The sequence below is a fragment of the Dama dama genome, chromosome 4 (assembly GCF_033118175.1).
Source record: "Dama dama isolate Ldn47 chromosome 4, ASM3311817v1, whole genome shotgun sequence".
In the NCBI taxonomy this organism is placed as follows: domain Eukaryota; kingdom Metazoa; phylum Chordata; class Mammalia; order Artiodactyla; family Cervidae; genus Dama; species Dama dama.
In genome coordinates this window covers 50,448,676-50,475,410 of record NC_083684.1, presented here as the reverse complement: position 1 = coordinate 50,475,410, position 26,735 = coordinate 50,448,676, and the positions used below count along the sequence as shown (strand labels likewise).

General features: G+C 55.3%; 1 protein-coding gene across 3 annotated transcripts; it reads right to left on the bottom strand.

Moving 5' to 3' along the window:
* Window positions 1–475: 475 nt before the first annotated feature.
* GRAMD1A (GRAM domain containing 1A) lies at window positions 476–24,211 on the bottom strand. Of its 3 annotated transcripts, none has more exons than XM_061139006.1 (19): window positions 23,925–24,211; window positions 15,048–15,258; window positions 14,941–14,961; window positions 14,381–14,465; window positions 14,135–14,238; window positions 13,959–14,054; window positions 13,125–13,205; window positions 9,640–9,752; window positions 9,314–9,464; window positions 8,590–8,788; window positions 7,304–7,447; window positions 5,663–5,781; window positions 5,429–5,571; window positions 4,769–4,872; window positions 4,510–4,683; window positions 4,332–4,419; window positions 2,884–2,991; window positions 2,679–2,799; window positions 476–925 (listed from the first exon to the last, which is right to left on the bottom strand). In XM_061139006.1, the coding sequence occupies exons 1-19, from the start codon at window positions 24,194–24,196 to the stop codon at window positions 833–835; spliced, it is 2,427 nt and encodes an 808-aa protein (XP_060994989.1). In that variant the 5' UTR covers window positions 24,197–24,211; the 3' UTR covers window positions 476–832. The 3 variants fall into 3 exon arrangements, with proteins under 3 accessions (XP_060994989.1, XP_060994990.1, XP_060994991.1); XM_061139007.1 differs by lacking the exon at window positions 23,925–24,211 and adding an exon at window positions 19,721–19,873; XM_061139008.1 differs by lacking the exons at window positions 2,679–2,799; window positions 2,884–2,991.
* Between the last annotated feature and the right edge of the window lie 2,524 nt (window positions 24,212–26,735).

The following is a 26,735-nucleotide window of genomic DNA, read 5'->3' as shown; positions in this document are numbered from 1 at the left end:
ATTCTGATGCAGCTAAAGTTCAAGAAAACTCACTTCTAACAATCCTGAAAGACTGGTGCTATTCTTTGTTTTTCTTGGCCACTCTGTGAGGCATGCAGAATCTTCGTTCCCTGACCTGGGCTCAAACCTGCACCCTCTGCAGTGGAAGCACGGAGTCTTAGCCACTGGACCACCAGGCAAGTCCCTGACTGGTGCTATTCTTATGCTCATTGCAGAGGAAACTGAAGCTCAGAGAGGTTGAACTGCTTCAGGTGACATGCCTGCTAAGTATCAGAGGTAGGATAGAGCCAGGCCACCAGTCTGTCCTTGGAGCCCCCACACTGGATCCTGATGGTGCAAAGCTGCCTGGGAATTCCAGGTCACGTCGGTGTCTGTGGCCCCAGAAAATGGATCGTATGCCCCTCCTACCACAGCGGGACCTAAAGTGTAACAGGAGGCTCTCACCGTTCCCAGGGCCCCTACAAGGACAATCACAGTCATTTCCAACCTTTTATTGGGGCTCTGTCAGCCCCAAATAAATATAATACATTAAACCCAGAGCTGAGGGAATCGTGCACCCCAGGAGGCACCCCCACAACCCCAGACGGGCACAATAAGTTAGTGGGGGGCCTGCCAAAGGCCGGGCCAGCTCCCTGGCAGGGCAGGTGACGGCAGCTGGACTCGCACACGCTGGTCTAAAGTGCATCTCGGTTCTGTGGTCCCCGTGTCTGTGTGGCCCCTGGCCAGGCCACCGGGAGGGGTGGGCGGGAGGCTCCCGGTGCTCACACTGTGCCAGCAGTGGCCACCGAGCCTCTGTGTCTGTCTGTCCATTTAGGAGGATGGCCGTGTGTCCTCAGGAGAAGCTGTCGTCAGGCTGTGGCTGGGAGTCGAAGGGAGGGTCTGAGACGGTGATGCCTTGATGTAGCTTCTCCAGTGAGAACTTCATCTGCAGGGAGAGGTGGGCAGGGTTGGGGGTGAGTGCTGGTAGGGGTGACGCACCCCCACCATCCTGCAGCTGAGGACCTGGGCAAGGTCCAGAGAGGCCAAGGTCAGCCTGTCCTGAGAGAGGAGCCTTTCTGCACCCAGTCTGACTTCTCACAGGCAGAGGACGAGATGGTTGGATGGTATCACCGACTCAATGGACATGAGTTTGAGCAAACTGCGGGAGATAATGAAGGACAGGGAAGCCTGGCGTGCTGCAGTCCATGGGGTCGCAAAGAGTCGGACAAGACTGAGCGACGGAACAACAAACAACAAAGGCAGCAAGTAGAAGGGGCCCAGACGGCCTGGGTTCAAGTCATTTTATGGGGTAACCTTGGGCAAGCCCCTTAACTGCCCCGGGTCCCTCAGCTGAGACACTAGTCGGTAATATTCCTGCATCAGAGAATTACTTCAGGGATCTCCCGGGTGTACGCCTAGGACTTGGCATACAGGGTGTTGGGTGCAGTTAGCTAGTCTTACTCCCTGCCATGCGACCTTGGGAATGTCTCTGCCTCAATGTTCCTGTCTGTTACATGGCAGGGGGTGGGAGGGGTGGAGTGGTAACAAGAGCATCCCCCTCGAAGGCTGGCCACGAGAAACAAATCAGTTGGTCATTTTAGCTTTTAGAACCGTCTGGCTCAATCAGTGTCTGCTGTGAGAGTTAATTTGTGTAGTCGATTCCATGCCCTTGGCAGAGAAACATAATCAGAACTGAACTCAGGATGGGAAAGCCCTGACCTGCTGTCTCTGAGCAATGGCACCCCAGCCTCAATGATCCCTCGTCCCTGTCCTACACAGCCCTTCCCCTTCCTCCTAGCATGATTTCAGGGTGCAATGAGGCCCCTAAAGGTAGACCTCGGCATTATGGTTCAGAGTGACCAGAAAGGACTTTTAGCATCACCCAGCAACGTGGGCTATGATGCCCTTGGGCACCCAGTCAAGGCCAGATGCTCCCCAGCGCCTGGCACCTGTACTGACCCACCACTGCATTTACTGAGCACCTGCTTTGCAGGATCCCACTAATAACAGCAAACACAGGCGAGGTGTTTACGTGAGCTGGGCACTACTCACAGGCTAACTCCTTTCTAGTTAATACTATTTTCTGGCCACGCTCCTGGCCACAGCATATGGGGCCTTAGTTCCCTGACCAGGGATCAAACCCACAGCCCCTGCAGTGGAAGCTTGGAGTCTTCCAGTGCTATACAGTGGGTGTCTGGGGCAACCCCTCCTGGAGATGAGATCCCTCACATGATCCCTTAGTCACCTCACAGGCAGGAAGGGGTTCAAGGACCAAGCCTCATCTACCCCTGGCTTCTGTGACTGGTTGGGGGAATGGGCACGTGACCCAGTAGCCAGTAAGAATGAGCTCCTTCCTTTGGCTGCTACCTCGGAGCTACAGGTACCATCTCAGTCAACCTGGGATGCTCCTGAAACAAAGCCAGCCCTGGGGGTGGGCAGAGTCAACAGAAGGTAAGAGACCGATTCTTATTACTGTTGGGTGGCTGGATCCAGCCATGCCTGAAGTCAAGACATCCTGGACTTCTTCCCCAGGATGAGAAGCAATAAATGCTATCTTCCATCTCGCTGACTTCTCTAGCAACCCTGGAGGGTGAGGACTATGAATGGCTTCCTCATTTAACACAGGAGGAAAGCGAGGCCCGGATGCATTATGCCGCATCTCGGGACGTGACTGCAGGACCCCACAGCCCAGGCCGCACCTCGTCCAGGAGCTCCACGGAAGCCCGCAGGATCTGCCTCCACTTGTGTACTTCGACGCTGTGGAACTGCTTCTGCAGGGCCAGGATCTCCGCCCACTCCGTGGCTGTCTGGGGGAACTTACTGTGGGGGAGACAGGGCCCAGGTGGGGTCTTGGCCTCCCCAACACCTGCCCAAGCTCCCAACCCCCTGGGGCTACCCACTCACCCCTTGGCCAGGGCCAGACTGTGCCAGGACTCAAAAGTGTGAGCTGTCCTCTCCAGGGACCAGAGGCGGTAAAAGAGGAGGACGTTGAGGGCAATGAGGACGATGAGGCTGGGGAGACGAGGTCAGAGGTCAGGGGTCAGGATCCCAATGCTCCCACAAGTGGGTGGGCACCCACTTGACCATGCCTTGAAGGGGCACCATGACTAGCCCTCTTTCCAGAGGAGGAAACCAAGACTCAGACAGGGTGAGTGACATGCCTGGGGTCACACAAGCCAAAGCCAGGGTTCAAACCCAGGCTGGCCTGATGCCTGAGCCCTTAACTGCCGTTCCAGTCACCTCACTGGGGGGAACCGGGGGCACGGAGTAAGGAGAAGGGGTTGCAGCTGGGGGGCAAGACACAGGGGAAGGGAGGGTGGGACGCAGGACCCTACCTCACACAGATCCTGAGAAGGCAGAGCGAGGGGGAGACAAAGAGATGAAAGCTGCCCAGCCTGTCCTGGCCACCCCTTGACCCCCAACCCCAGCAGCCCCAGGCTGAGCACATCACACGCCCCTCATGGACCATTGTTACTGGCCAACCGAGGCCCACAGGCTGAGCACGAGGCTGATCTCTCACTGCCCATGGTCTGGCAGGAGCATGGATCTCATTTCTATCTTCTCAGAGTGCCCTGCCCCCAGCCCAGGCCTCTGTACATGTGGGATACCCCACCACGCAGGCCAGGATACCCCCAGGCAAGGCCTGTGTGCAGGTGGGTCCCCCCAGGCCAGCATACCCCCAGTCCATGCCTCCATGCAGGTGGGTCCCCCAGCCCAGGCCTCTGTACAGGTGGGTCCTCCAGCCTAAACCCACTCTGGGGGGTGGGGGTGGGGTGGTCTCAGCTCAGAGTCCTCTGCTTTCCCGGGATGCCTTCCCCAATGACCCACTGTCCGGCCTAGAGGAAGCCTTCTGCGGCCTCCCATGGCTTCCCTGTCGCCCTTGCCCATTCCCTCCATCACAACCCCATCCCTCTGGTCTGGTGCCAGACCTGTCTCACCCCAGGACTGCTGATCACTACTGTGTCTCTCGTGTCACACAGCTCATGGCTGAGCACAGAAAACCTGAAACCTCCATGGGTAAACCTCTCCTGGCCCACCTAATTCCACCTCCCCTGGGAGCCCACTCCTCCAGCTCCCTGGGCGAGGCAATGCTCCCTTTGAGCACTGCCCCCAGAGCCCCAGGGTTTCCCTTTCCCTGTGGTTCGACCTCTCCACGAGAAACTGAGTGATACAAGCTGAGGAGCCCTCCTGGGCGCATCCCAAACATCGCCTCCTTTAACACTTGCTGTGGGGTAAGCCCACGCTCCCACGTAAGCAGAAGCCCAGAGAGGCCAAGCACTGGCCCAGGGTTGCACAGCCAGGGTGCAGATCCAGGCCTGTCTGACCCCCCCAAGCCCGGCCCCCTTACTCACACAATGCTGATGAGAACCAGGGCGCTGGGGGTGCCCGCCCCGGGGCCCTGGTCCACAGACGGTTCTGAGAAGCGGGAGCTGAGGGAGCCTGTGGGGGAGCAACTCCGAGTCAGATGGACCCATCTCTACAGGCCCCCAGCTCCTCCCCGGCCCCCTGCCAGGCCTGACGGGAACCCACCCGAGGTGTGCATGCCAGTCCGGGCACAGGGGTCAGGGTCCGGGTGTGGGGTCCCATCACCGTGAGCCCTCCAGCTCAGAGGCCGCTTCCGCCGGCGCAGGCCGGACAGCAAGCCCCGTGCGTCCTTCCCGCCTTCCTCCAGGGACAGCTTCTCAGCCTTGGCGAGCTCTCGCTCTGCGGACACAGGAGAGGGCTCTGCATGGCCGCCCTGGCCTGGCCCTGACCCTGGCTGTGGCCTGCCCGGGCCCCTGCCCCCTACCTAGGTGGTGGAAGTAATCCTCGATGCCGCTCCACGAGTTCTTCTCAATGAGGGACTTCACGAGGCTCCAGGGCTGCTTCCGGTAGCGGATCTCGGAGGACACTCTGGGGAGCAGGGCCGGGGGAGGGGGTCAGGGGCTGACTACAGCCTTGCTGTCCCATTCTCCAGAGGGTACGTGCCCTCATCTAATTCAGAGAGGGCCCCGTGTCACCCACACACAAAATAGACACCCCCCCGCAAGGGTTCCCTGTGATCCCCACACAACACCCCACTCAGCCCGCAGCCCCTCCTCTGTCCACACCCGCAGGTCCCCCACCGTCACTGCTGCCCCAGCACTGCCCACCCAGACTGCCATCCTAGCCCGCACCTCACCCTTGAACCCTGCGGCTGTGTCCACCCCCACGCGGGGGTCTGAGAGACACACCATGTCCCAAGCTGAGCTCCCAGTCTTCCCCCCAAACCCTCCCCGCCTTCCCCTCCTGGTCAGTGGCGACTCCGCCCTTCTGGCGGTTCAGGTCAACCACCTTGGGGTGTTCCTGACTTCTGCTCATCTGCCGGGGTGGCAACCAGCATTCTGCGGCTGACTCGAGATGGGAGAATGGAGTGGGGGGGCCCTGGGACCACCTGGGTGTCAGGTGGCGGAGCCAGGGCGCAGCTCACCGGAGGCGGGCCTTGTTCCGGGCGAGGCCCAGGATGCAGTAGCGGTGGGCAGTGTAGAAGTAGTCTTGGTAAGGGATGCCCTGCGTCAGCACCTCGGAGTCCACCACACACCCTCCCGCCTGGGGGCCGCGCCGGAACAGCGTCTGCGGGGCCAAGGGGGGAGCCAGGAGTCAGCGCCATCCGCCCTACCCCAACCCTTGGCCCCCCACCCGCCAGCCCCCCTGCCCGGCTTACCTGTGTCTCCACCACAGAGGCGCTCTTGGGCCCCAGCGGGTTGCTGATGGGAATGGTGTAGGTCAGCACTCGGCGCTGGTGGCACTTGCTGTCCCCGCTCCAGGGGCTCAAGGTCACGTCTGGGGGGTGGAGGGGCAGAGTGAAGACCCGTCTCCAGTCCTCTGCCCTCAGGCAGTAGGAGACCCAGTCCTCTGGGGAAGGTTCCAGTTCTCTGGAGACTGGCTCCTAAACCCACACCTCCTCCCTGCCCCCACCCTGGTGTCTGTCCCCCGTCTTTCTTCTAGATGCCTAAAACTTTAGATGCTGCTGATCCTTGGAGCCAGGACCTCTCTCCTGCCCATACTTCTCAGCCCTCCTGGGCCACTGCATCCACTCTGCAGCCCTAGTCTCAATGCTACCAGTACTGGCTTCTCCCCTGAGCCTGAGACCTAGGGTCCTGCAATCTCTTGAACACCTCCCCCAGATGTCCTCAGGACCCTGCATACCCACTGGCCTCCCCAACCCCTGAAAGATGCCCATCTTCGTTGGGCCCCACTGTCCTTTAGGCTCCCTGCAGAGCTTTGGGCCTCATCCCGGTCACTATCTATTCACTGACTGCCTCAGCACTGTCCTGGTTCATCCCATCCTTGCCATTCCAGGGCACCTCTCCAGCCTTCCCCTGAGGTTCTGGACTCCATCTCCAGCTCTGGTCCAGGGGAAGCTTCTAACAGCCAAGGCTGACCCTGTCCCTCCCTACAACACTCTATGGCTCCCCAGTACTGCTGGACAGAGTCTGAGCTTCTCCATCTGATGTGCCACTCTCTCCAGAAAATAAGCATAGTTTGGGGGGATTCGAGTGCTCCCAACGTAAGGCAGTCTTACCCACTCTGCAGAGGATGCTGCATGGTTTGTTTTCATCAATCAAGAAAAAAGACACAGGCCCCTCCCCAAATCGAACCACTTTCGTAGCCTCCTGAGCTCCCTGCTGGTCTCCTGGTCAGCCCTTCCGCCTCCCCTGGTGCTGTGGCTTCCCCGCTCCACACCTGGCCTTGGGGGCCCAACCCCAGGGGCCTTCTCCCAGTGCCTGCCTCCAGCTTCAGGACCTTTGCAGGTACCTTGCTGGCCTCCTCTCTCCCACCCCCTCCCACTTCCCTAGGAAAGCTCCTCCTTCAGGCCTTAGTTTCAATTCATATCCTTCCAGCATCTTTTCCTGATACCCTCTAGATCACAGCCACCCCTCTGATACACATGTTTATCTGTGTCAGTATCTCTTCACTGCTGTTCCCGTTGGACTAGAGTTCATCTGTCCTGGGCTCTGCACTGGCCTAACAGAGCAGTCTTTAATTCATATTTATTAAATGGCTTCTTATCTGCTCCCATTCTAGGCACTTGCCCAGTACTGACTCATTTAGTTCTCACGAGAACCCGACAAGGCAGGTATAACATCACACCTGCCCCACACAGAAGAAACTGGGGCACAGAGGAGGTCTGCCCCTGGCCCAAGGCCACTCAGCTGGTAGGAGGTGGAGCCCCTCCGGTCTCACAATCGCTGCTTCTCACGCCCTGACCCACCGCAGCCAATGTGCACGGCGGTTCCTGCCGGTCTCCTGGCCTGCTCCTCCCCGTGCCCTTCCCTGTAACGCAGCCAGCTCAGCCGCTGACCTGTGAACTTGCACTGCTGCAGGAAGTCCTGCAGGAAGGGCGAGTCTGAGAAGAGCATCTGCTGGAGTCGCTCGGCACCCACGTGGAAGACGGAGTTGATGAGGAGACGGCCAGAGAGGTCAGGCAGCAGGGCCGCCAGGTCAGCTGGGCGACAGAGAAGGACAGTGCATGGGGCTGCCTGCGTTCCTCGGGTTCCCTCTGGGGGGACCGCTCCTCCCCGCTCCCAGGCCTTGTGGGGCGGTCGGGCAACCCCGTCCTCCTGGACCAGAGTGGACACTGACATGCACTGACTCAGCCCCCTCCACCACGGGATGGCTTTAGGGTGGGCGTGCGCCCCGAGCCAGACAATCAGAGCCATCATTGTGGGTTCAAGGTGGAGCACACACCTAGGCCCACATACTTGCAGTCCCAGTGACGATGGGGGTAGACCTGTCATAAGCCCACCCTCAAGCTCATAACCTCGAGCCTTTGGCCATGGTGATTGGTTCAGGGGGTGTGTGTGTGTGCGTGTGGGCATGCACAAGTGTGTGTGGCTGATGGCCAAGTCATCAGCCACAGTTATGGGACTCAGGGGTGGGGGTGTGTGTGTGTGTGCGCATGCCTGTGTGTCCCAGGCCAGCCACAGTGATTGGTTCAGGGTGTGTGTATGTGTGCGTATATGTGTGTGACCCAGGCCAGGCCACTAGCCACAGTGGCCAGCTCTCCATTCAGAGCCAACCCTAGAGCTTGGTGCAATCACTGGGAAAAGCAGGCTTTCTTTCCATCAGGCTTGTCTGGGGCAGGGCTGGAGCTCTCTCTGCCCCCACAAGAGTAGAAGCAACCTGAGAATGCAGTCGGCATGGAGAAAATGGAAATGCTGCTGCCACTGATGGGAATAAGCCAACACTTATGGACTGGCCCAAGCATTCTACATGTATTAAGCCATTTAATTTTCTTCACGACAGCCCTATGAAGTAGGCATTATTACTGCCAATCCATTTTTCAGATAAGGAAAAGGAGGCTCAGAGGTTGAATAATTTGCCCACGTCACACAGCTCAGAAGTGGCATGGTCAGGATTTGAGCCCCAGCCATCTGGCTTGAGATTCTGTGCTCCTATCCACCTTGCTAAGCTGCCTTCAAAGCAGAGTGAAATATGGACAGATTTCTAACAAGAACACCTGAATGCCTTATCTGCCCATGCTGTGGATTATTTCAGTCCTGTGAGCCAGCAGCTCCCTTGGTCAGCCCGTCTGAGTAAAGTCTGTCTTGTGTAGCCAAAGCAAACGAGTCGGGCCACTTGCCTCACCTTCCTCCCCCGTGGACGAGGAGGAGTTACTTGTGTCTGTCAACAGTTCCTCACTGGGCAGCAGATCCAAGGGACCCAGGGAGGTGGGCCCGTCAGGTGGGGTGGGCTCTGCGCTCGGGGGTTCAGCCACCGGGGTCACTGTCTGGCTGGAGGAGGCGTCTGGCTGACTGTCTGTCTGCTCCTCCTTGTCCTCCTCTGCCTGCAGAGAAAAGTTTAATCCAAGCTTGTCCCTTGGGTGCCCACATCCACCAGAAGGCTTCGAGACTGTAGGAAAACCAAAGCTGGGGAGGTCGTGTGTACCGAGGGCTCATAGCTGAGTGGTGAGGGGCACTGGGGCCACCCGGAGGAGGACTTCTCTCAGCCTCTCAGTCAGGCGTATCTTGGATGCCTGGGCCATAAGCTTTCTTATGCCTGTCCTGTCCATGCCTCATCTGACTGCACCCCACCTCATCCATCCATCCATCCATCCATTCCTCTCTTGGCTCTTCTGTCTCTCCCCCTTTTCATCTATCTACCTGCCCCACCTCTGTCTCTCTCTTCCCCTACATGTGCTTATTTTCCACACCCATCTTCCCAGCTCCATCCCATTCCTCCATCCATCGCTCACCTCCCCCTCCAGCCACCTCTTCTCTGTCCGCTCCCTGCTGGTGCCCTCAATGTGTTAGTCCGTTCCTCTCCCCAGCCCCACCCAGCACCCTCCTCTCTCCTCTACCCGCCTGCTCACCCCATGGTCTGCATCACTGCTGGCCCGGGACAGGTTGGGGGTGATGCGGCCACGGCGTGAACCTGCGGGGCTCGGCTCCTGGCTGTGGTCAGCTGCCCCCGAGGGGGTGATGTCGCTCAGGGCGATTACATCGCCCACATCCTTGGGGCTCCTGCGGAGAAAGAGAGGGAGTGAGACCACTGTGATCTTTGAGATCCCATGCACCCTCCTGGTCTCCCAAACTTTTGTACACCCACCTCAGTCCACCCAGGATTCCAGGAGCTACAGACACAGTCCCTTGTGTCTCCTCCCAACCCCCGGGAACCAGCCACCAACCATCGACTCACCCTAGGCCATTTAGTTGCAAGGGGCAGACATAGTCCTCGTCCTCGCTGGTGAGACCCAGCTCTGAGCCGTAGCACTGATGCACCAGATGCCAGAGCTCGCGGGGACTCAGCGTCTGGATAGACAGGACGTTGGGTTGGCCTCTACCTCGCAGTTAGAGCCCTTCCTCTGGCCCACACCAGCCTCAGCCTCAGCAGTTCCCCCCGTGTCCACAAGGGGGAGCATGACTTCCCATCACAGACCTCTCTCAACCCACTGGGTAGGAGCCAGTGTACTGGGGAATTCTCCCTTAGGTCCTCACAATACTTTCACTGCTACAGGTTAAACTTCCCAGTTTTATAGAGGAGGATATGAGGCCCAGAGTGGAGAAGTCGTGCTTGAGGTCAACTCTGAGGTTCAAACCCAGCCAGACTCCGGAGCCAATGCTCCCACCCACCATGTGGTCCTGCCCCCCAACTATCAATACTTCTCCCAGGCGTCCTCAGGAGCTACCCACGGCCAGAGTGGCATGATGAGACTGATGAGATAGTAATATTAATAATAGTAGCAGCAGCAGCAACTGACATTCACTGAATTGTTACCACATGCCAGGCATTCTTCTAACCCTTCACATGTGCCAACTCAACAAGTCTTCAAAACAATTCTGTCAAGTAGGTGCTAATATTATGATCCTTTCAAGATAATGACAATGAGGCACAAAGGTGCGTGTGTGTGTGTGCTCAGTCGTGTCTGACTCTTTGCCACCCCATGGATTGTAGCCCCCCAGGCTCCTCTGTCCACGGGATTCTCCTGGCAAGATAACTGGAGTGAACTGCCATTTCCAACTCCAGGGGATCTTCCAGACCCAGGGACTGAGCCCATGTCTCTTGCATCTCCTGCACTGGCGAGCAGGTTCTTTGCCACTGGTGCCACCTGGGAAGCCCCACAGAGGTAGGCAACATCATTCATTTAGGAAGTGGTGGTACTGAGGTGATGGGGCAGCCCTGGAGCTAACCACTTGGATGCACTACTTCCCAAGAGCTGACGTGATGGAGCACTTATTCTGGGGCCAGCTCAGGTGCTACAAGGAAGGAATGGTCCCCATCTGACAGATGGGGTTCAGTGACTTGCACTCAGTGATGGGGCTGAACTCCATCCCCAGCAGTCTGGCTGCCCTCAGCCTCCCTGAAGACTCTGATGCTGCCCTGTCCCTCCCTCAGGCTCCTGCTCCAGAACTCTTGCCCCTGAGGATGGCCACAGCTGCAGCTGCCTCAGAGGACAGGATATGAGTGAGCCCTGCTAGAGGAGTGTGTTTGGGCCTTCTGAGGTGCTGCATGCCAGCAGTAGCAGACCCCAACATCTATCCACCCTCCCTTTTTGCCAGCAGGACCTTGATAAGTCTGGGGTGAAAATCTTCCCCAGCCCCAGCAAATTAAAACTGGCTTATACCAACTCATTTTTTTCATTTGCCATATAATCCATATAACTCTGCAACCAAAGGTGATCATGTGACCAAGTTTTAGCCAAAGAAATGTAAGGAAAAGTCTGCTGAAAGAAACTTTCCCTTCCTGATAAAGGAATGCTCACTTTCCATCCATCCCTTTCTTCCTTCACGTTTGGGACACTTAAGTGAGGGCATGACATTTGGAGCTGTAGCAGCCACATTGCAACCATGAGGCAATAAGCATGTGAACAAAACATTAACAGCAGAAAGATGATGGTGTGAAATAATGGATAAGAGTTTGGAAAAAAAAAAAAAAGAGTTTGGGTCCTGAATGACACAGGGAGCCCTCAACCCCACTGCCCCCCACCCCCTGGGATTGCCTACCTCCAGACCTCTTGTTACATGGGCATCAGTGTGATTAAGTGGACTCCAGAACCTGACTACAATGGGTCAGAACCCCACTCAGCCACAGAAAAGCATATGTGACCATGGACAAGGCTTTCCCTCTGTGCCTCCTTGGTGAAATAAAGATAACCATATTGCCTCAAAGGGTGGCTGTGATGATTAAGTAAGTTAATTCATGGAAAGCTCACAACAGTTCCTGGCACCCAGTAGCTCTGTTAAGTGCTAGCTATTATTATTACCATCTGAAGTACTTCAGCATCTGTTTGCTTAAACCATTGTCTGGTTGGGTTTTCTGCTGCTTGCTGCCAAAATGCATGCTACATAAACTCATTCAACCATAATGGACATTCCAGGACAGCCCACTCAGAGTTGGCCCATAACAGACTATTAGAATGTGATAAGTAAAGGTCTGAAATCCCTTACTCAAAATCTTTGGGATAAAACTTGATTCAAAATTAAGAAATTTGGGGATTTAAGAAAATTTATACAGTGCCTATACTGTAATACCCAAAATATCTGTATTATATTAGTATCCAGTAAGTGCAGAGTATACCAGAGGTTCTCAAAGTGTGGTCTGACTTCTGGGTGTCCCCTAGACTCTTTTAGGGAATCCATGAGGGAAAAATTATTTCCATTAAGTATGATAAGTGTTAGTAGTATAAGATATTACTTGCCTTTTTCCACTTTTATTCTTTCATGAGTGTACAGTTGGGTTTTCCCAGAGACTTTGTGATATTATCATTGTTCTGGTGGCTAATCCAAGTGTAATGGTGTATCTTATGCTTAAAAAGCTCCCAGTTTCAATTTCTAATCCAGTATATATTGACAGATATACTGTACTTAAACAAAAGCTCCTTGGAGTCTATAATTAAGAGTGCAAAGGGTTCCTGAAACTCTGGTTTGAGGATCACTGGTATATTCTATACTGGATACTATAATTTTATGTTGAATCACAGTTATATTTAAGATTGACCCCAGTCATACATATAAATATTTTGTGGCCCATTAATTGAGGTAAATACAGACCTGTGTTATATAAGAAGCACACAGCATGTTTTAAGTTTAAATTAATTCAAACTGAAATTAAATTACAAATACAGTTCCCCAGTCACACTAGTCAAGAGTTCAACAGGCACATGCTGTCAGTGACTGTCATACCAGACAACATAGCACCAAGTTCTGTTAGACGGAGCTGACAGGGATTGTAAATCTCCATGTTAGCGCAAGTCAGGTTTTGTTGCCAAATGTATCCCAAATCTCCCCATTTTCAGAGCTTTTTTTTCTTTTTTTTTTTTGGCCATGCAGCATATTGGATCTTAGTTTCCTGACCAGGGACTGAACCCACGTTCCCTGCATTAGAAACTCAGAGTCTTAATCACTGGACTGCCCGGGAAGTCCCTTCAGAGCATTTCCGATTCACAGGTGGTTACCAAGGGGCCGTGGGTACGCATTTCTTGTGGGCGGCTATGGCACTGCAGCCCGTGGAGGCCCGCTGGGCAGTGGGGGGCGGCCTATGGAGAAGCTGCAGGTGCGCTGGGAGCTGCTGCCCATGGAGAAGAGCTGGAGGGGTCCCCCAAGTCCTAGCATCCCTGGCTCCATGGTGCCCCCCGACCCCCGCCCGGCCTCTAGCCTCCTTGTCCAGGACTCGCCCAGGCCCACCTTTTCAAGCAGTGCGTTCTGCCAGAGGCGGAAGATGAGGAGGAAGCAGCGATCTCGGGCCCCAAAGGAGGTGAAGAAATGCTGCAGGAGAGAGAGGGGTGTGAGCAGTTGGGGAGACACCAGGCCAGAGCGAGGAGGAAGCTCCACCTGTGCACACGCCATGTTCCCGGTTCCCCAGCCCGATGTATCTACTGTCATCCCTTCGCTCACCCCACAGAATGTCAGTTCTGTGCCCAGCCCATCAGTGGACAACTCTGGAGTCCCAGTGATGAAGAGATGGCCCCTAGCTCTGCCCCGGGACTAACAGTCCAGGGCGGGAGACAGGGTCAGCCCAGAGTGGCTGGGCTGCTTGGGGGAAGCCCAGGGCACATACCCAGTCTCCTATGCCCACTTAGGAGTGGCTAACAGATCCCCCTTTGGCCAAGAAAACACAAAGAGAAGTCTGCTGTGAAGCCTTCCCTCCCTATTTCTTTCTCCTGTCTGGGCCACTGGTGTGAGGCAGCCATCTTGGACCATGAGGCAACAATCATGATAGATGGAGTATCAGGGAAGGTTTCCTGGCAGAAAAGGCCTCTGAGCTGATAGAATTTTTCTATTAGGACTATCCCTGAGCATCTGTGTGAGGGGAGACTGCAGGGCCTGAGTCAGCAGCAGGTGCAGGGGTCCAGGCTAGAGACGATGGGAGCCCAGGCTGGGGCTGGAGAGTAAAGAGAACAGGTATTCCGTGGGAGAAGTTGGGTGCAGAGTGAACAGAGCTCTGGGTGGTGGGGAGGAGAAAGGAGTCAATGAAGATCAGGGACCCAGGGGCCCCTGTTCGCTGCTCCTCTCGCTCACCTTCTCGTTCTCCGTGCAGATCTGGATGGCATTGGGGATCAGCTTGGCCGTCTTTTCCTTCTTTAGACACGTCACTTCCTTCAACTGGATGGAGATCTGAGGATGAAAGGTGGGTCAGAAGGGGCCAGGCCACTGCCCGCCCCGGGGCCCTCTTTCTCCCAGGTGAGTCGGCTCACGGTTGTCTCCCAGCGGAAGATATTGCTGTAGAAGCAGATCCAGTTCTCGGAGAGATAGAGGCGGCCCTGGAGGAGGATCTCGCGCTGCAAGGCACAGGAGTAATCTGAGGCGGCCGAGAGGAGAGATGGGCAGACACCCGAGTCACAGGCTGGCCTGGCCTGGCTGGGCCGGCGCACGCGGGGAGGGTCAGGAGGGCAGAGCTGGGGGCTCAGGGTCTGGCTGGGGGTGGTGGGGGGACGACTCACCCACAATGAGGCGTTCTGCTTCAGGGAGTTTGCTGAACAGTTTCCGGAAGTCCTCATTCCGCTGTTTGTACGTGGGGCTCAGCATCTGGGGGACGTTTGGGAGGTAAGAACTGGGGCAGATTTTCACACCCCTAAAATTCTGCCCCTCAAAGCTCCCAGCACACCTCAGTCTCAGCCCGGGACAGCCTCTCTGAGGCTTCAGTATCTAGCTCACTTCTGGCTCCCACTGCCCATAACACAAGAGTAACCATAATGAGAGCCATTTACTGATTGCTATAGAGCCAGGCGCTGTGTCGGGCACCCAGCAGCATCACTGACTCCCGGGAGTGTTCCCTTCAGTCTAGTAAGGTGGGTACTGTTTCTCAAGGAGACAGCAGCCCAGAGAGGTTAAGCAACTCGCTCAAGGTCACAGAGCATGTAAGCAGCAGCACGGGATGAGACCACCCCCCCCCAGGTCTCCTGACCCCAGCACCCACTCTCTGACAGCGGCAGCCAGGGGCCCCAGTACCTGTCCCCGTCCCTCTCATCCCTCTGGCAAGGCCCCCTGCCCAGATACTTACACTGTACCAGCTCTGCATCTTCTGCAAGAGAAAGGAAAGGAGTCAGAAGGAGCCCCTGAATCCCCGTCCTCCCACCCCACCCCCACCCCACCTGAGCTGGCACCAACCTTGCTGTTGCGGATGAAGTTCCGGCTGCCCAGGCTCTGGGTGCTGGGTGTCCCGGGCACCCCACCCTTCTCTGAGGAGCTATCCGACCCCTTCTCCACCATGGTGCCCGGTTCCGGCTCAGGCGGGGGTCGGCTTGGGGGCAAGAGCTGTAGGCGCTTACGGAGGGATGGAGAGCTGCTTGGTGTGCTCCTGCCAGAGTGGGGGGTTGTGCTGGGGGGAGAGGAAGAGGGTTCTTATGGGGGGAGGTAGGCTGGGGGGATGGCGATGGGCCTGTTTTGGGGGGCCCCCCTTCAGCCCACTGACTCTCACCCACCCACCCTGCTCCACCTCCTTGCAGAATGATCTAGAGCAGGCCCCACAGCTCCCTGTCCTCGGTGAGTTCATCTATAACCCAGGGGTAAGAAACACACGTTGTCTTCTTGTTTGGAGGGTTAAACAAGTACATACATGTAAAGGGCTTCTAACAGAGCCTGGCATAAAGTGAGCTCTCAGTCACACCTGTTATTTTTCAAACTAACTTATTCATTCATTCATATAATAAATATTTGTTGAACACATACTTTCCACTCAGTTGCCTGAGCTAAAAACCTAAGCTGCTTCTTCTTTTCTACTTACTCTTGATTTTTAATGTTAGCAGGTTTCCCCTGCTCCAGCTCTAAGACCTATTTCCATTATTTTTATGTTGCCTCCTTCTTCCTGCACCAGGACCCAGGCCCAGCCTCCAGGTTCTCTCCCTCCTGGACATCTCAGCAGCCTCCTCCCCAGTCAGCTCATGGCCCTCCTGTCTGAGCTCTCCCCACCGTTGCACTTCACTCCAGGGGAAGGCAAGGTCCTCACCCCATCTCCTGCTCAGGGCTCTCTTCTCTAAGACGCCTCCCCTTGCCTCTCCATGTAAAGCACATTCCTCCTCCCCAGCCCCTTCCCTCTCCACCATCCTCCTCATCACTTCTCCTGCACTTCTGTATTTTCTGGTTTCAAATCCTCCCGAACCAGCAGGTGCCCTTCACAGGGGGAGGGGGTTTCATCCGCAGGTGCACCCCCCTGCCTAGAAGGAGGCCTGGCATATAGCAGGTGCTCTGCAAGCTTCTGCCCTTGTGGACTGAATGAGTGATTCAGTCCACCTACCCCCACCTACCCCACCCCCAAACTTGGATTCCAAGTGTATGACTTGCCCAACCCTTGGCAGCCTGAGACCACTGCAGATCTCAGTTGGGCCACTTCGCTGTGTGACCTTAGGCAAGTGTCTGAACCTTTCTGGGCCTCGGTGTCTTCTTGAATATAATGGGACTAATAGCAACATCCACCTCACAGGGTTGTCTGGAGGAGGACATAAATACATAAAGCCCACCACCTGGAAGGCACCCTGGAAGGCACCTTTATTAAGAACTGTCAGACTGAAATGGAGCACATAGCCTTGCTGTCAACGCAGCCCATTTGCTGCCAAAGTGCCACGCTGACTCCAACAGGTACCGCACAAACACCTCAGCCTAACCCAACTGACCCCAACTCCAGCCACTCTCTGAGTGTACACCGAGCCCCTGCCCTGCACCAGGCACTGGGGACACAGAAGGGGCAAGACAGATGCACCACCTGCCCGCAGGGACCTGGCATTCTGACTGGGGAACAGGGATGATCAATAAGAGAACAGGTAAATGAGGATGATGACCTCAGACACTGGTCAGTGCTACCAAGCAGCGCTGCTCACAGGAAGTGCCCAGAGTGGTGAGAAATGCAGAGTCCGGGACCCACTGCAGACCTCCTGAATCAGGAAGTGGGGGTGGGGCCCAGGAGACTCTAATGCAAGTTCAAGTTGGAGGACCCCGGAGGTACAGGAGGACTAAGTTGGTGGGGGCAGGGCGGTGTTCAGGGCACACATGAGCTGAGCCCCAAGGACAAGGATCTGGCAAAAGGCCGGGGAAGGCTGTTTTAGGGGCAGGAACAGTGAGTTCCGGAACAGGACTGAGCTTGGCAAGGCTGAGGAGGAGTGAGGTGGCCAGGGGGTGCTGGGGAAGGAGGATGGGATGCCCCAGGCCCACCCACAGGCCCTGTGGGCCCTGGGCAGAAGTCTGGGCTTCACCCTGAAGGCCCTTGTGGGCTGGGGAAAGGGTCTGAAGGAGGGCTGATCACATTCCCCCCTTGCCTCATCTTCCTGCCTCTCCAGCCTGAAATGATCCCCTGGAGAAGAAAATGGCTATCCACTCCAGTATTTTTGCCTGGAGAATCCCATGGGCAAAGGAGCCTGGTCCATGGGGTTGCAAGGAGTCAGACATGACTGAAGTGACTGAGTACAAGACCCACCCCCCTCCCGCCCCACGCTCCTGCAGCCGCAGGTCTGGGGAGGGTGCCTGCAGACAGGTCCAGCACATGCAGCCAGGGCACGTCCTGCGCCCCCAGATCTTGCTCTCAGCAGGACAAAGAGGAAGTGCTGACACCCTGCGGCTGCCCCATCAGGCAGGCTGCAGCAGTGGAGGGAGGGGCCCTGCCATGGTGACACGGCTGGAGGCACTTGGAAGAGAATGGGGTCTGTCACTGCAGACACCTCACCTCTGGCCTCCTGGGCCTAAACAGCCCTCTGGGCCAACAGCTCCCTCTGGGCAGAGGCATTCTCTGCATGGGTGTGCACAAAAGAGAACCTCCACATGGGTCACACATAGCCAGGGCCCCAGGCAAACCGCAGTTCCCGACAGTTGCAAGATGTCTCCCCCACCCCTCACCCCCACACACCCAGCAGTAATGTCACAGGTATACTACAGTCACACACAATGCCCCAGAAGTCACACACACACCTGCATGCATGACAAAGACATGCAGCTGCAGAGCGTGACAGAAACAGAAAAGTCCCAGGTACGTTCACACATACAGCTCCAGGGAGGTTTTGGAGGAGACTTGAAAGTAACATTTCCACAGTGACAGAGAGGGCCATACAGTGAAAGAACAGTCCCAGAGGCCCCCAGCTAGCACGTGCACCACCCAGGTAAATTAAGTCCAGGCTCAGCTCAGTTCTCATGGCACTCCCCATCAGGAGCGGAAGACAGAGCAAAGACCTGCTCTTACGTGGCACGAGACGGACGTGGCAAATGCTGTTGCCGAGTGACTGACAGCCCTACACACACACAGCCGTGAAGGACTCAGGAACAACACAGCCCCGGAAGGCTGTGGACACACCTCGACAACACAGTGGCCAGGGATTGAATTTGAAATCATGCGTGGGACATGTTCTATACACAGGAGAACTTTGCTCCAGACTGTCAAGGGTACACCCAAGGTCTCGAGAGGGAGGGTCCCAGGCTCACTAAGAGCCACAAGGGGTCTCTCTCTCTCGTATTCTTCACACACCCTTCACACACACAAAGCCCCAGAGAGTCCCAGCTGCTCACATGGAAGCCAGGGGCGTACAACAATGTCATAAGGGACACACACAGAAACTTTCACACAAAGACGAATCAGACGTAGATTTAAGGTACAACCCCAGAGGGTTTCAGTCATACTCACCAAGGCTGGGGCCAGACAGTAATGTCACACATGGACACACAGGTGACTTACATTTGCCCACTATGCTAATAGGTACAGAGGTAAATTACAAGCACACACAGATGTGAAAGGTCACAGCAGCAAACAAAGAGCCCCTGACACAGGCGCACACACACTACAAAGTCACAACTGAACACACAGGCAACTTACAGTGACACTTGGAGCCACAGATGGAATCCGAGATAATAAATTCACACACACAGGCACACGGCCAAGGAGGACCACAGCTGTTGCTGCACACTAGGAGGCTTAGACACATGTACACACACTCCAAAGTCACAACTAGACACGCAGATGTCTGATGGAATGAGGTACAGTGCACACACAACCACGGAAGGTCACAGCCGCGCACACAAAGCCCCAGACACACACGACGATCCCAGTCAGACTAACACTCGGAGCTTACACCACCACATGAAACCACACACACACAGAGCCAACGAGGATCACAGCTGCCTGCACACCAGGAACCCAGACACGCACACACACGTCCAAGACATCTACAATGCATAATCTAGAATACTCTGGGCCCGGACAGGGATTAGGTCAATTCCGTGCTCAGGACCCCAGAGGATCTGAGGCACGCGGTCGGCCGGCCACGTATAAGCCCCCATCCGAGCAACCTCGAGACTTGAGACAGACCAGAACCGAGGGAGGGGGCCCAGACCTGGAGAGGCTGCTCCCGGGCCAGTCCCGGACTCACGGGCCTGGGAGCCCGGTCGGCGGGGTCTCGTCTCCGCCCGGCCTTGACCGCAGCCCCGAAGACCCGGGTCAGCCTCGCGCCCACTCCTCACCTCCCAAGCAGCGGCAAAGGAGGCCCGGGGCGCTCCCAGCAGGCCGCGCTCCTAGCGCGATGAGCCCCGGACCCTCAGCCAAAGCTCGGCCAGGCTGGCGCATCGCGTCCGGGCAGTGCCAAGCAGACCCGAGGGGCTACCCCGCCGTCAGCGCCCCAACCCCGAGTGCACCCCTGGCCCCCGAGGCCTCCCTCCTCTCCCCTCCGGCCGACCCCGGTGCACAAGCTCCTGGACCTCGGCTGCGATCGCGCCACGCCGGGCCGAGCCCGTGGAGCCCCCGCCCCAGCGACACCCCCCCCCCCCGGACCTCCCCGCGCCCGCACCCCTGCCCCCGCCGCGGTCCTCACTCGAACATGGATGCGGCGCGGCGGGCGCGCCCAGCCGCAGGGCAGGGCCGGGCCGGGCTGTGCAGGGCTGGGCGGCGTTAGGCGTCCCCGCCGGTCAGCCGCCTCTCCTTCTTTGGCTGCCGTGCCCCCCACCCCCGCCCAACCCCGCCGCCCTCAGCCCGCACAAAAGGCCGGGGCCGCGGGACGCCGCCGAGGCGTCAGCTCCGCTTTCCTGCCTCCGCCCCGCGCGTCACGGCCCCGCCCCCCGCCCGCGGGAGGGGGCGAGAGGGGAGGGCTCGGCCCTGGCGGGGAAGGGTGGCCGGGAGGGACGGCTGGGCCTCCAGGCAGACTCAGATCCCCGGAGGGAGAAAGGGACCGGAGGGGAGGCGGGAAAGCAGGAGGTGAGAACTAGAGGGAGACCCCGGGGGCGCTGGTCAGAGGCGAGGGAGGGACGGCGGGGACCCAGCGGGACCCCAGGGAGGAATCCGATGCTGGAGGGAGAATTAGAGATGGAGTGACGGGGCGCAGGAGCAGGAGGAGCGAGACAGAGGTCGAGAGGGGGCGGCGGGGTCGTCAGGGTCCGGAGAGAGCAAGAAGAGGGGCGAAGAGAAAGAGAGAGACGGAGGATCTAAGGAGAGAGACAGAAAAATGGACCGGGAAGGGACGGGAAAACAGAGAGACAGACTCGATCAGAAACACAACTCCGCCGTGGTAGCCTGGGCACAGGCCGGACGCGCTCGCCTGGTACCCAGAGAGGGGTCCTCCGCTCCAGTGAGGCCTCGGGCCGGGCGCGCTACCTACCCCTACTCTCCACCCGGGGCGGAACCTGAGAGAGGGGGCGGGGCTGGGGATGGGAGGGAGATTCGGGGAAACGGAGGTGTTGGGGCAGTGGGGACGCGGGAAACCGCAGCTGGCGGAAAGAGGTGGGGCCCTAGGCCGCCTCCCTCTCCACATCTCTGAGCGGCGTCTCCGGGGACCCCTTTCGGTGCCAGCCGCAGTCAGCCATGACGTCGAGCAAGTCACCCCAGTCCTGGGAACCCCACCAACTCTGTGGTCAGGGTTTTCCCACAGGACGGGGTTGGGAGCCGGGGAGGTGGGAGTGCTCCCCTTTTGTAGAAAGGGAAGCCCCGGCCTCAAAGATGCGAAGTGACTCGCCAAGGCCACTGTTGGTGGACGCAATCCTCCATTGATGCCCTAACCCACCTTTATCTCTGCAGCAGCTGCCCAGGTCTCTCGGTGTCCTGGACTCCTCCCCCGAGAACACAGATATGTGCGCAGAACCTCACAGCTCCTGGCCACAGGCCCCCTAGCTCAGACTTGCTCCCCACCCCTCTCCAGAACAGGCTGTTCCTACCTCTTGAAAAAAACTCCATTCCCACTGCTCTTCCACACTTACACCCCTTCCCTCCTAAAACATCCACTGACTTCTCCATTTTGGTGGGTGTGTACTCAGTCACTCAGTCCTGTCCAATTCTTTGTAACCCTATGGACTGTAGCCAGACAGGCTCCTCTGTCCATGGGATTCTCCAGGCAAGAATACTGGAATGGGTAGCCATTCCCTTCTCCAGGTGATCTTCCAGACCCAGGGATTGAACCCATGACTCTTGCATCTCCTGCATTGGCAGGTAGAGACTTTACCAATAGCTCTGCCTGGGATGCCCATTTTGGTGGGTGGAATGCCCCAAATTTCAGCCTGTCTTGACCCCTCTCTTTCCCTCTAGTCTCTCAGCAAACCCTGTAGGCTCCTCCTACAAAATCTATCCAGTTTAAACTCCTCTCCCTCACTGCCCCAACCCTGGCCCAGCCTCCATCCTCTCCCTCCTGGACCATCATACAGCCTCCTCCCTGGTCTCCCTGCTCCCTCCCAACCCCTACAGCCTGCTCCCCACACACAGCCTGAAGTACCCTGTGAACCCGTGTCAGGTCGAAGCCCTCCAGCACAGAGCCTTCTGACTGCACCTCAGTCCAGCTAAAAGCAAAGTTACCAAAGACTCCACTCTTAACTTCTCTGGCTCCCTTTTATGCACTGCCTTTAGCTTACTCAGCCTCCCTGCTGTTGCTCTGACTCCCCAGTTCCTGTTCCTGCCCCCAGGCCTTTGCATTCCCTTTCCCTCTGTAGGAAAGATCACTTCTTGGACAACTGCCTTTCAAGGTCAGATCTCAGGGTCAGATCCCAGTGAGGTCCTCCTCCCACCACCTCCCTCTGTCTCACTGTTCTCTTTTTTTTGTATTTCTCTTGGCCTGTTTCTTCTTTTGAAATACTTAAAAATTTTAAATTAGGGAATGTTTATTTCAAACAGGAAAAATACAAGAGTTATCTTGGTCCCCACGAAGCATATATAATAGGTGTGGACATTTTACCATTTTTGTACATTTTTCTATCCTTTTTCTGCATCAAGATGCATCCACTAACAATATATCCTGTTGTTCAAAATCTTTTAAAAATATACATAATTAGGCTCCTACTATCATTTTGCAACCTGTTTTTCTCCATCATCTTTATTTCTGAGATTTCTCCACATTAACACACAGAGCCCTACTTCATAAACTTTAACTCTTATCCAAATGTTCATTGTTGGAAAAAAACACAATGGACATTTCTGTTAAAGGCCAGCATAGTTCTTTCCTCCTATAGCCTTCAACCTCCTTGTTCCTGTCTCCTTGTGCCAGAGGTAGTGTTCCTTTGTAGAAGTTTTGTTTAAACATTTTTTTTTTGCCCATGAGCTGCAACAGGAAATACCATTTATATTGGTCTCCAAGTACACAATTAGAAATAGAATCAGCCCTCTATATCTGCAGGTTCCACGTCTATGGATTCAACCAATCAAAGATCAAAACAGAATTTTTTTTAAATTCTGGGAGGAATACACTTGAAACTAAGACAACATTGTAAATTAACGACACTTCCGGTTTTAAAAACTGGATAGATAATATTATATTAATTTCAGGTGTATAGCATAATAATTTTTGTATAAAAATTTTCCAGAACAGGAAGGCGATAAATTAGGAGTCTAGGATTTCCCTAGCAGTCCAGTTAGGACTCAGCGCTTTCACTGCCAGTACTGGGTTCAGTCCTTAGTTGAGGAACTGAGATCTCGAAAGCCCTGTGGCTTAGCCAAAAAGAAAAAAAATAAACAGCAAGGATATACTGTATAGCACAAGAAAGTATATTCAACACCTTACGATAAATAACCTGTAGTAGAAAATAATCTGAAAAAGAATAGATATATATATATGTATGTATAATTGAATCGCTTTGTTGTACACCTGAAACTAACACAACATTATAAATCAACTGGGCTTCAATTTAAAAAAAAATTTCAGAAAGCAAACTTGAGTTTGCTGGCTGGCAACTGTTTGCATTGTATTTGGAGCTTCCCTGGTGGCTCAGACAATAAAGAATCTGCCAACAAAGCAGGAGATGCAAGAGATGCGGGTTCAGTCCCCTTTTGGGGGAGATTCCCCTGGAGTAGGAAATGGCAGCCTACTCCAGAATCCTTGCCTGGAAAATTCTGTGGGCAGAGGAGCCTGGCGGGCTACAGGCCACATGGTCGCAAAGAGCTGGACACGGCTGAAGCGACTGAGCACGGCACAGCACAGAAACCTGTGAGTAACCTAGAGGTATTCCAAAGTATACAGGAGAGTGTGAGGAGGTAATGTGCAAACACTACACCATTTTATGTAAGAGATATGAGCATCTGCAGAGTTTATCCACAGGGGTCTTAGAATACTCCCATGGGGATGGAGGGTCTGCTATATATGTAATGTCACAAAATCGGTAGGAAACCACACTTGTTCACTGCCTGCTACATTGCATTTTTTTCTTAGTCTTTTTATTTTTTGTTTTTTTTTTTACACTGTGTTATGTTCAGTTCTCTCCTGATTCTATTTGGGAAAAAAAAAAGTGTTCACTGCAGTGTACTACATTGGTTTCATGGCCCTTAAATGGGTCATGACCCAAAGTTTGAAAAACACCAGTTGGTGAGTATTTGCCTCTGGTTTTAGTAAGCAGTGCTCAGCTGAGCACAGCTGATTAACCCAACACATATTCCAGTTTTTATCTGCATGTATTTCACAACTTCCAGTCAGGCCCCTGTGGGGCTAAAGCCACATTCTAACTGACCTTCAACCCCCCACCAGGACAGTGCCAGCCACAGGAAACCCACCCTTGAGCTTGAGTCCTGAGAGAGAGAACCCGCTTTCCATCCCACCACCTAGGTCTGACCTGTCCTGAGGCGAACTCTCCGGGTCTGGGGTCCTCGGCAGCTGCAGGCACTGGGGGGGTGGAGTGCAAGAGGGTGACTCCTCATCGCTGGCTGGTGTTATCTGAATGGTGGGCACCTCCAGGAGCTTCCAGCGCTTAGGGGCCAGGCCCTGGACCCTGCCACCCTGTGCCTCCTGGCTCGGCCCCTTGGCTGGGGGCACCTGTGAGTCCTGGGCACAGACATCCTGGGTCAGCAGGGGTGCACAAGGCAGCAAGGGCAGGAACTCAGCCATGGGGATGGCTCTGCCACCCAGCCGGGGGTCTTGGACCCTGGTATGGCCTCTGGGGGAGAAAGAAGAGGTGAAGGGGTGGAGGGGAGAGTTCCCAGACAAACCCTGCCCCTCACCACCTCCCGCTGCCCAGTGGGAGGAGGGGTCAGCTGAGCTTCAGAGCATAGCTTGGGAGTCAGAGAGATCTGGGTGGGATTCCCTTCTCGGCCAACACCCTCCTTTGTGACCCTGGTTCCTCTTCTGGAAGCTGGAGAGCCTGATGGCGACCTGCGAGGGTGGCCCGGCAGTGTCGGGGAGCTCTGACAGGTGGAGGGCTAGCCCAGGGTCTGGCACACGGTAAGTGTGCCCCTGTTCTGGGGTTTCTCTTTGTGCCCCGGGACTGGGGTTTATTTTTTCTAGCGTGAATGAGCTACGGTCAAGCTCATTCTCTATACACCCGCCACCCCAGCTCCCTTCCCGATACACAGGGCCAGGAAGCAGCCAGGTCTGAGGGGGGCCCTAGGGGTCCAGGGGCCTGAGTAACGGCTGATTAAGGCCAGGATTTCCCTTCCCTCTTTGCTCAACAATTGCCCCTCCCAAGACAAACAAAGGGAGGGAACGAAGCCAGTTCCTGCCTTTAGGATTGTGATACTGGAGGCCGCATGGGTCTGGGGAGATGAGATTAGTGTCTGTCTGTCCTCACTGCAGGTCACGGTAAGGGCTTCTTGGCACCCCGCTGCTGGGGGAGAGACAGGGAAGGTTGACCCGTGGGACCCAGAGAGGGTTTCCCCTGGTTTGGGAAGAACCTGACCCTTACAGGCCAGGCTGGGACCCCAGAGTCCTTCCCAGACACCCCAATGCCCCTACCTTATGGCTTCCTCCTCCTTCCGTCCTCACAGGCTGTGCTCCGGCTCCTAGGGTTAGGGCAGGTGACCAGGCCCTATTCTTTCCCCCGGGGAGTCCTGGCTGGGCCAGGGAGTCACGACCTTGTCAGGCGGAATAGAGTGTCTGGCTGGAGTCAGGTTCCCCTCTGGCCAACTGTTCCCGGGAGAAAGGGCTGAGTGGGGGTGGGGGTGTTCCGACCTCAGAGGAGGCCCTTCCCACTTGACTCTGCCCTGGGGCTCTGCGGCTCCATCTTTCCTGTTGGCTGCAGCCCCTCACAGTGTAGCTTCTGTCCCCATTTCTCCCCCAGCACTGCTCCTCCAAGCCCAGACGTCACCCCCAGGCGGCCAGGTCTGACACTCTTCCCCAGCCTCATCCTGTCCTGCTCTTAGTGCCAGGAACCTTCGAGACTCCAATTCCTTCCTTCTGGTGGGTTCTCTTGGCACTCCAGGGCACCCTACTGACAGCTCCTTCTCACACTGTCTTCTCCACCTGATTGGTAAAAGCTGGCATTCCCCACAGCTTAGCTCTTTTTCAATTTTGTTACATGATAATTGACACACGCTAAAGGCTGTCTGGAGCCTAGTTGTGAGGTAGCAAGTTTAACAGTAAAACGAACCCCTCAGACCCAATTTGAGAGCCAGCATGTCACTGTGAGTCCCACCCTGCCTCCCTTCCAGAAGTCTCCATCACCCCTCATTTATCAGTTATCATTCCCTCTTTTAATAGTTTATTTTTAAAATCAGATCGGCATGCATTCCTATTATAATTTTAGCTTTACTTGATTTTGAGCTTTATAAAATGGAACATTCTGTGTTCAGTCACCAAATCGTGTCCGACTCTTCTCGACCCCATGGACTGCAGCACGCCAGGCTTCCCTGTCCCTCATCATCTCCTGGAGTTTGCTCAAGTTCAGGTCCATTGAATTGGTGATGCCATCCAACCATCTGCGTGTCATCTTCTATGACTAGCTTTTCTCCCTCAGCTTTATTTCTAAGATTCCTCCCAGGGAAGTAGGTAGTTATACTTTATCCATTTTTGCTGCTGCACAAGGGTCCCTTGTGGAATTAACACCACAATGTATTTATCCAGTTTTCCTGTCCATAGACCCTGGGTTGTTTCCAGCTCTGTGCTCTGAGGAGCAGCTGAGCTGCCCTGAATGTTCCTGGATCTGCTTCTTGGGTATCTCATGGGTAGCCAGCATCCCTCTGATTGCCTGGCCATCTGTGCCTCACCTGTGCGACTCTGCCTCTAAATGCCCAGGCTGGTTCTGTGGATCTGCCTAACTCTGAATCTATGAGGTATTGCCTCAATTGCTTCATCTTTAAAGTAAGTCTTGATATCTGGTGAAGCAAGTCTTTCTATCTGGTCCTTCTTCTACCAGCGTTGGCTTGTCAGATTCCAAGGGGGAAAAATCAACAATGGGAGCTTAATTGTTATGCTCTAACCAACAATTGATATCTTTACAACACTGAGTTTTACAAAATGTTCACACGGGGTTACACTGAATGTATTTAGGTATGTCTCAATGTCCCTCTCTGAGTGTTTATGTTTTTTTTTTTAAGTTGTGGCAAAATGCACATAAAAGTTACGGTCAGTCTTTTTTTAAGTGTACAGTTCAGTATCATTTTCATTCACATTGTTCTATAAACACAACTACCATATGTTAAGGTACTTTTGA

What these genes read in the sequence shown, in the direction of transcription:
- GRAMD1A (XM_061139006.1), bottom strand. Translation starts at nt 24,196, where the DNA reads ATGGCTGAGTTCCTGCCCTTGCTGCCTTGTGCACCCCTGCTGACCCAG. An exon ending in AGATGCAGAGCTGGTACAGT is followed by an intron (nt 14,466 to 14,940) that starts GTAAGTATCTGG and finishes AACGTCCCCCAG; the next exon opens with ATGCTGAGCCCCACGTACAA. An exon ending in AGCAGAACGCCTCATTGTGG is followed by an intron (nt 14,239 to 14,380) that starts GTGAGTCGTCCC and finishes CGGCCGCCTCAG; the next exon opens with ATTACTCCTGTGCCTTGCAG.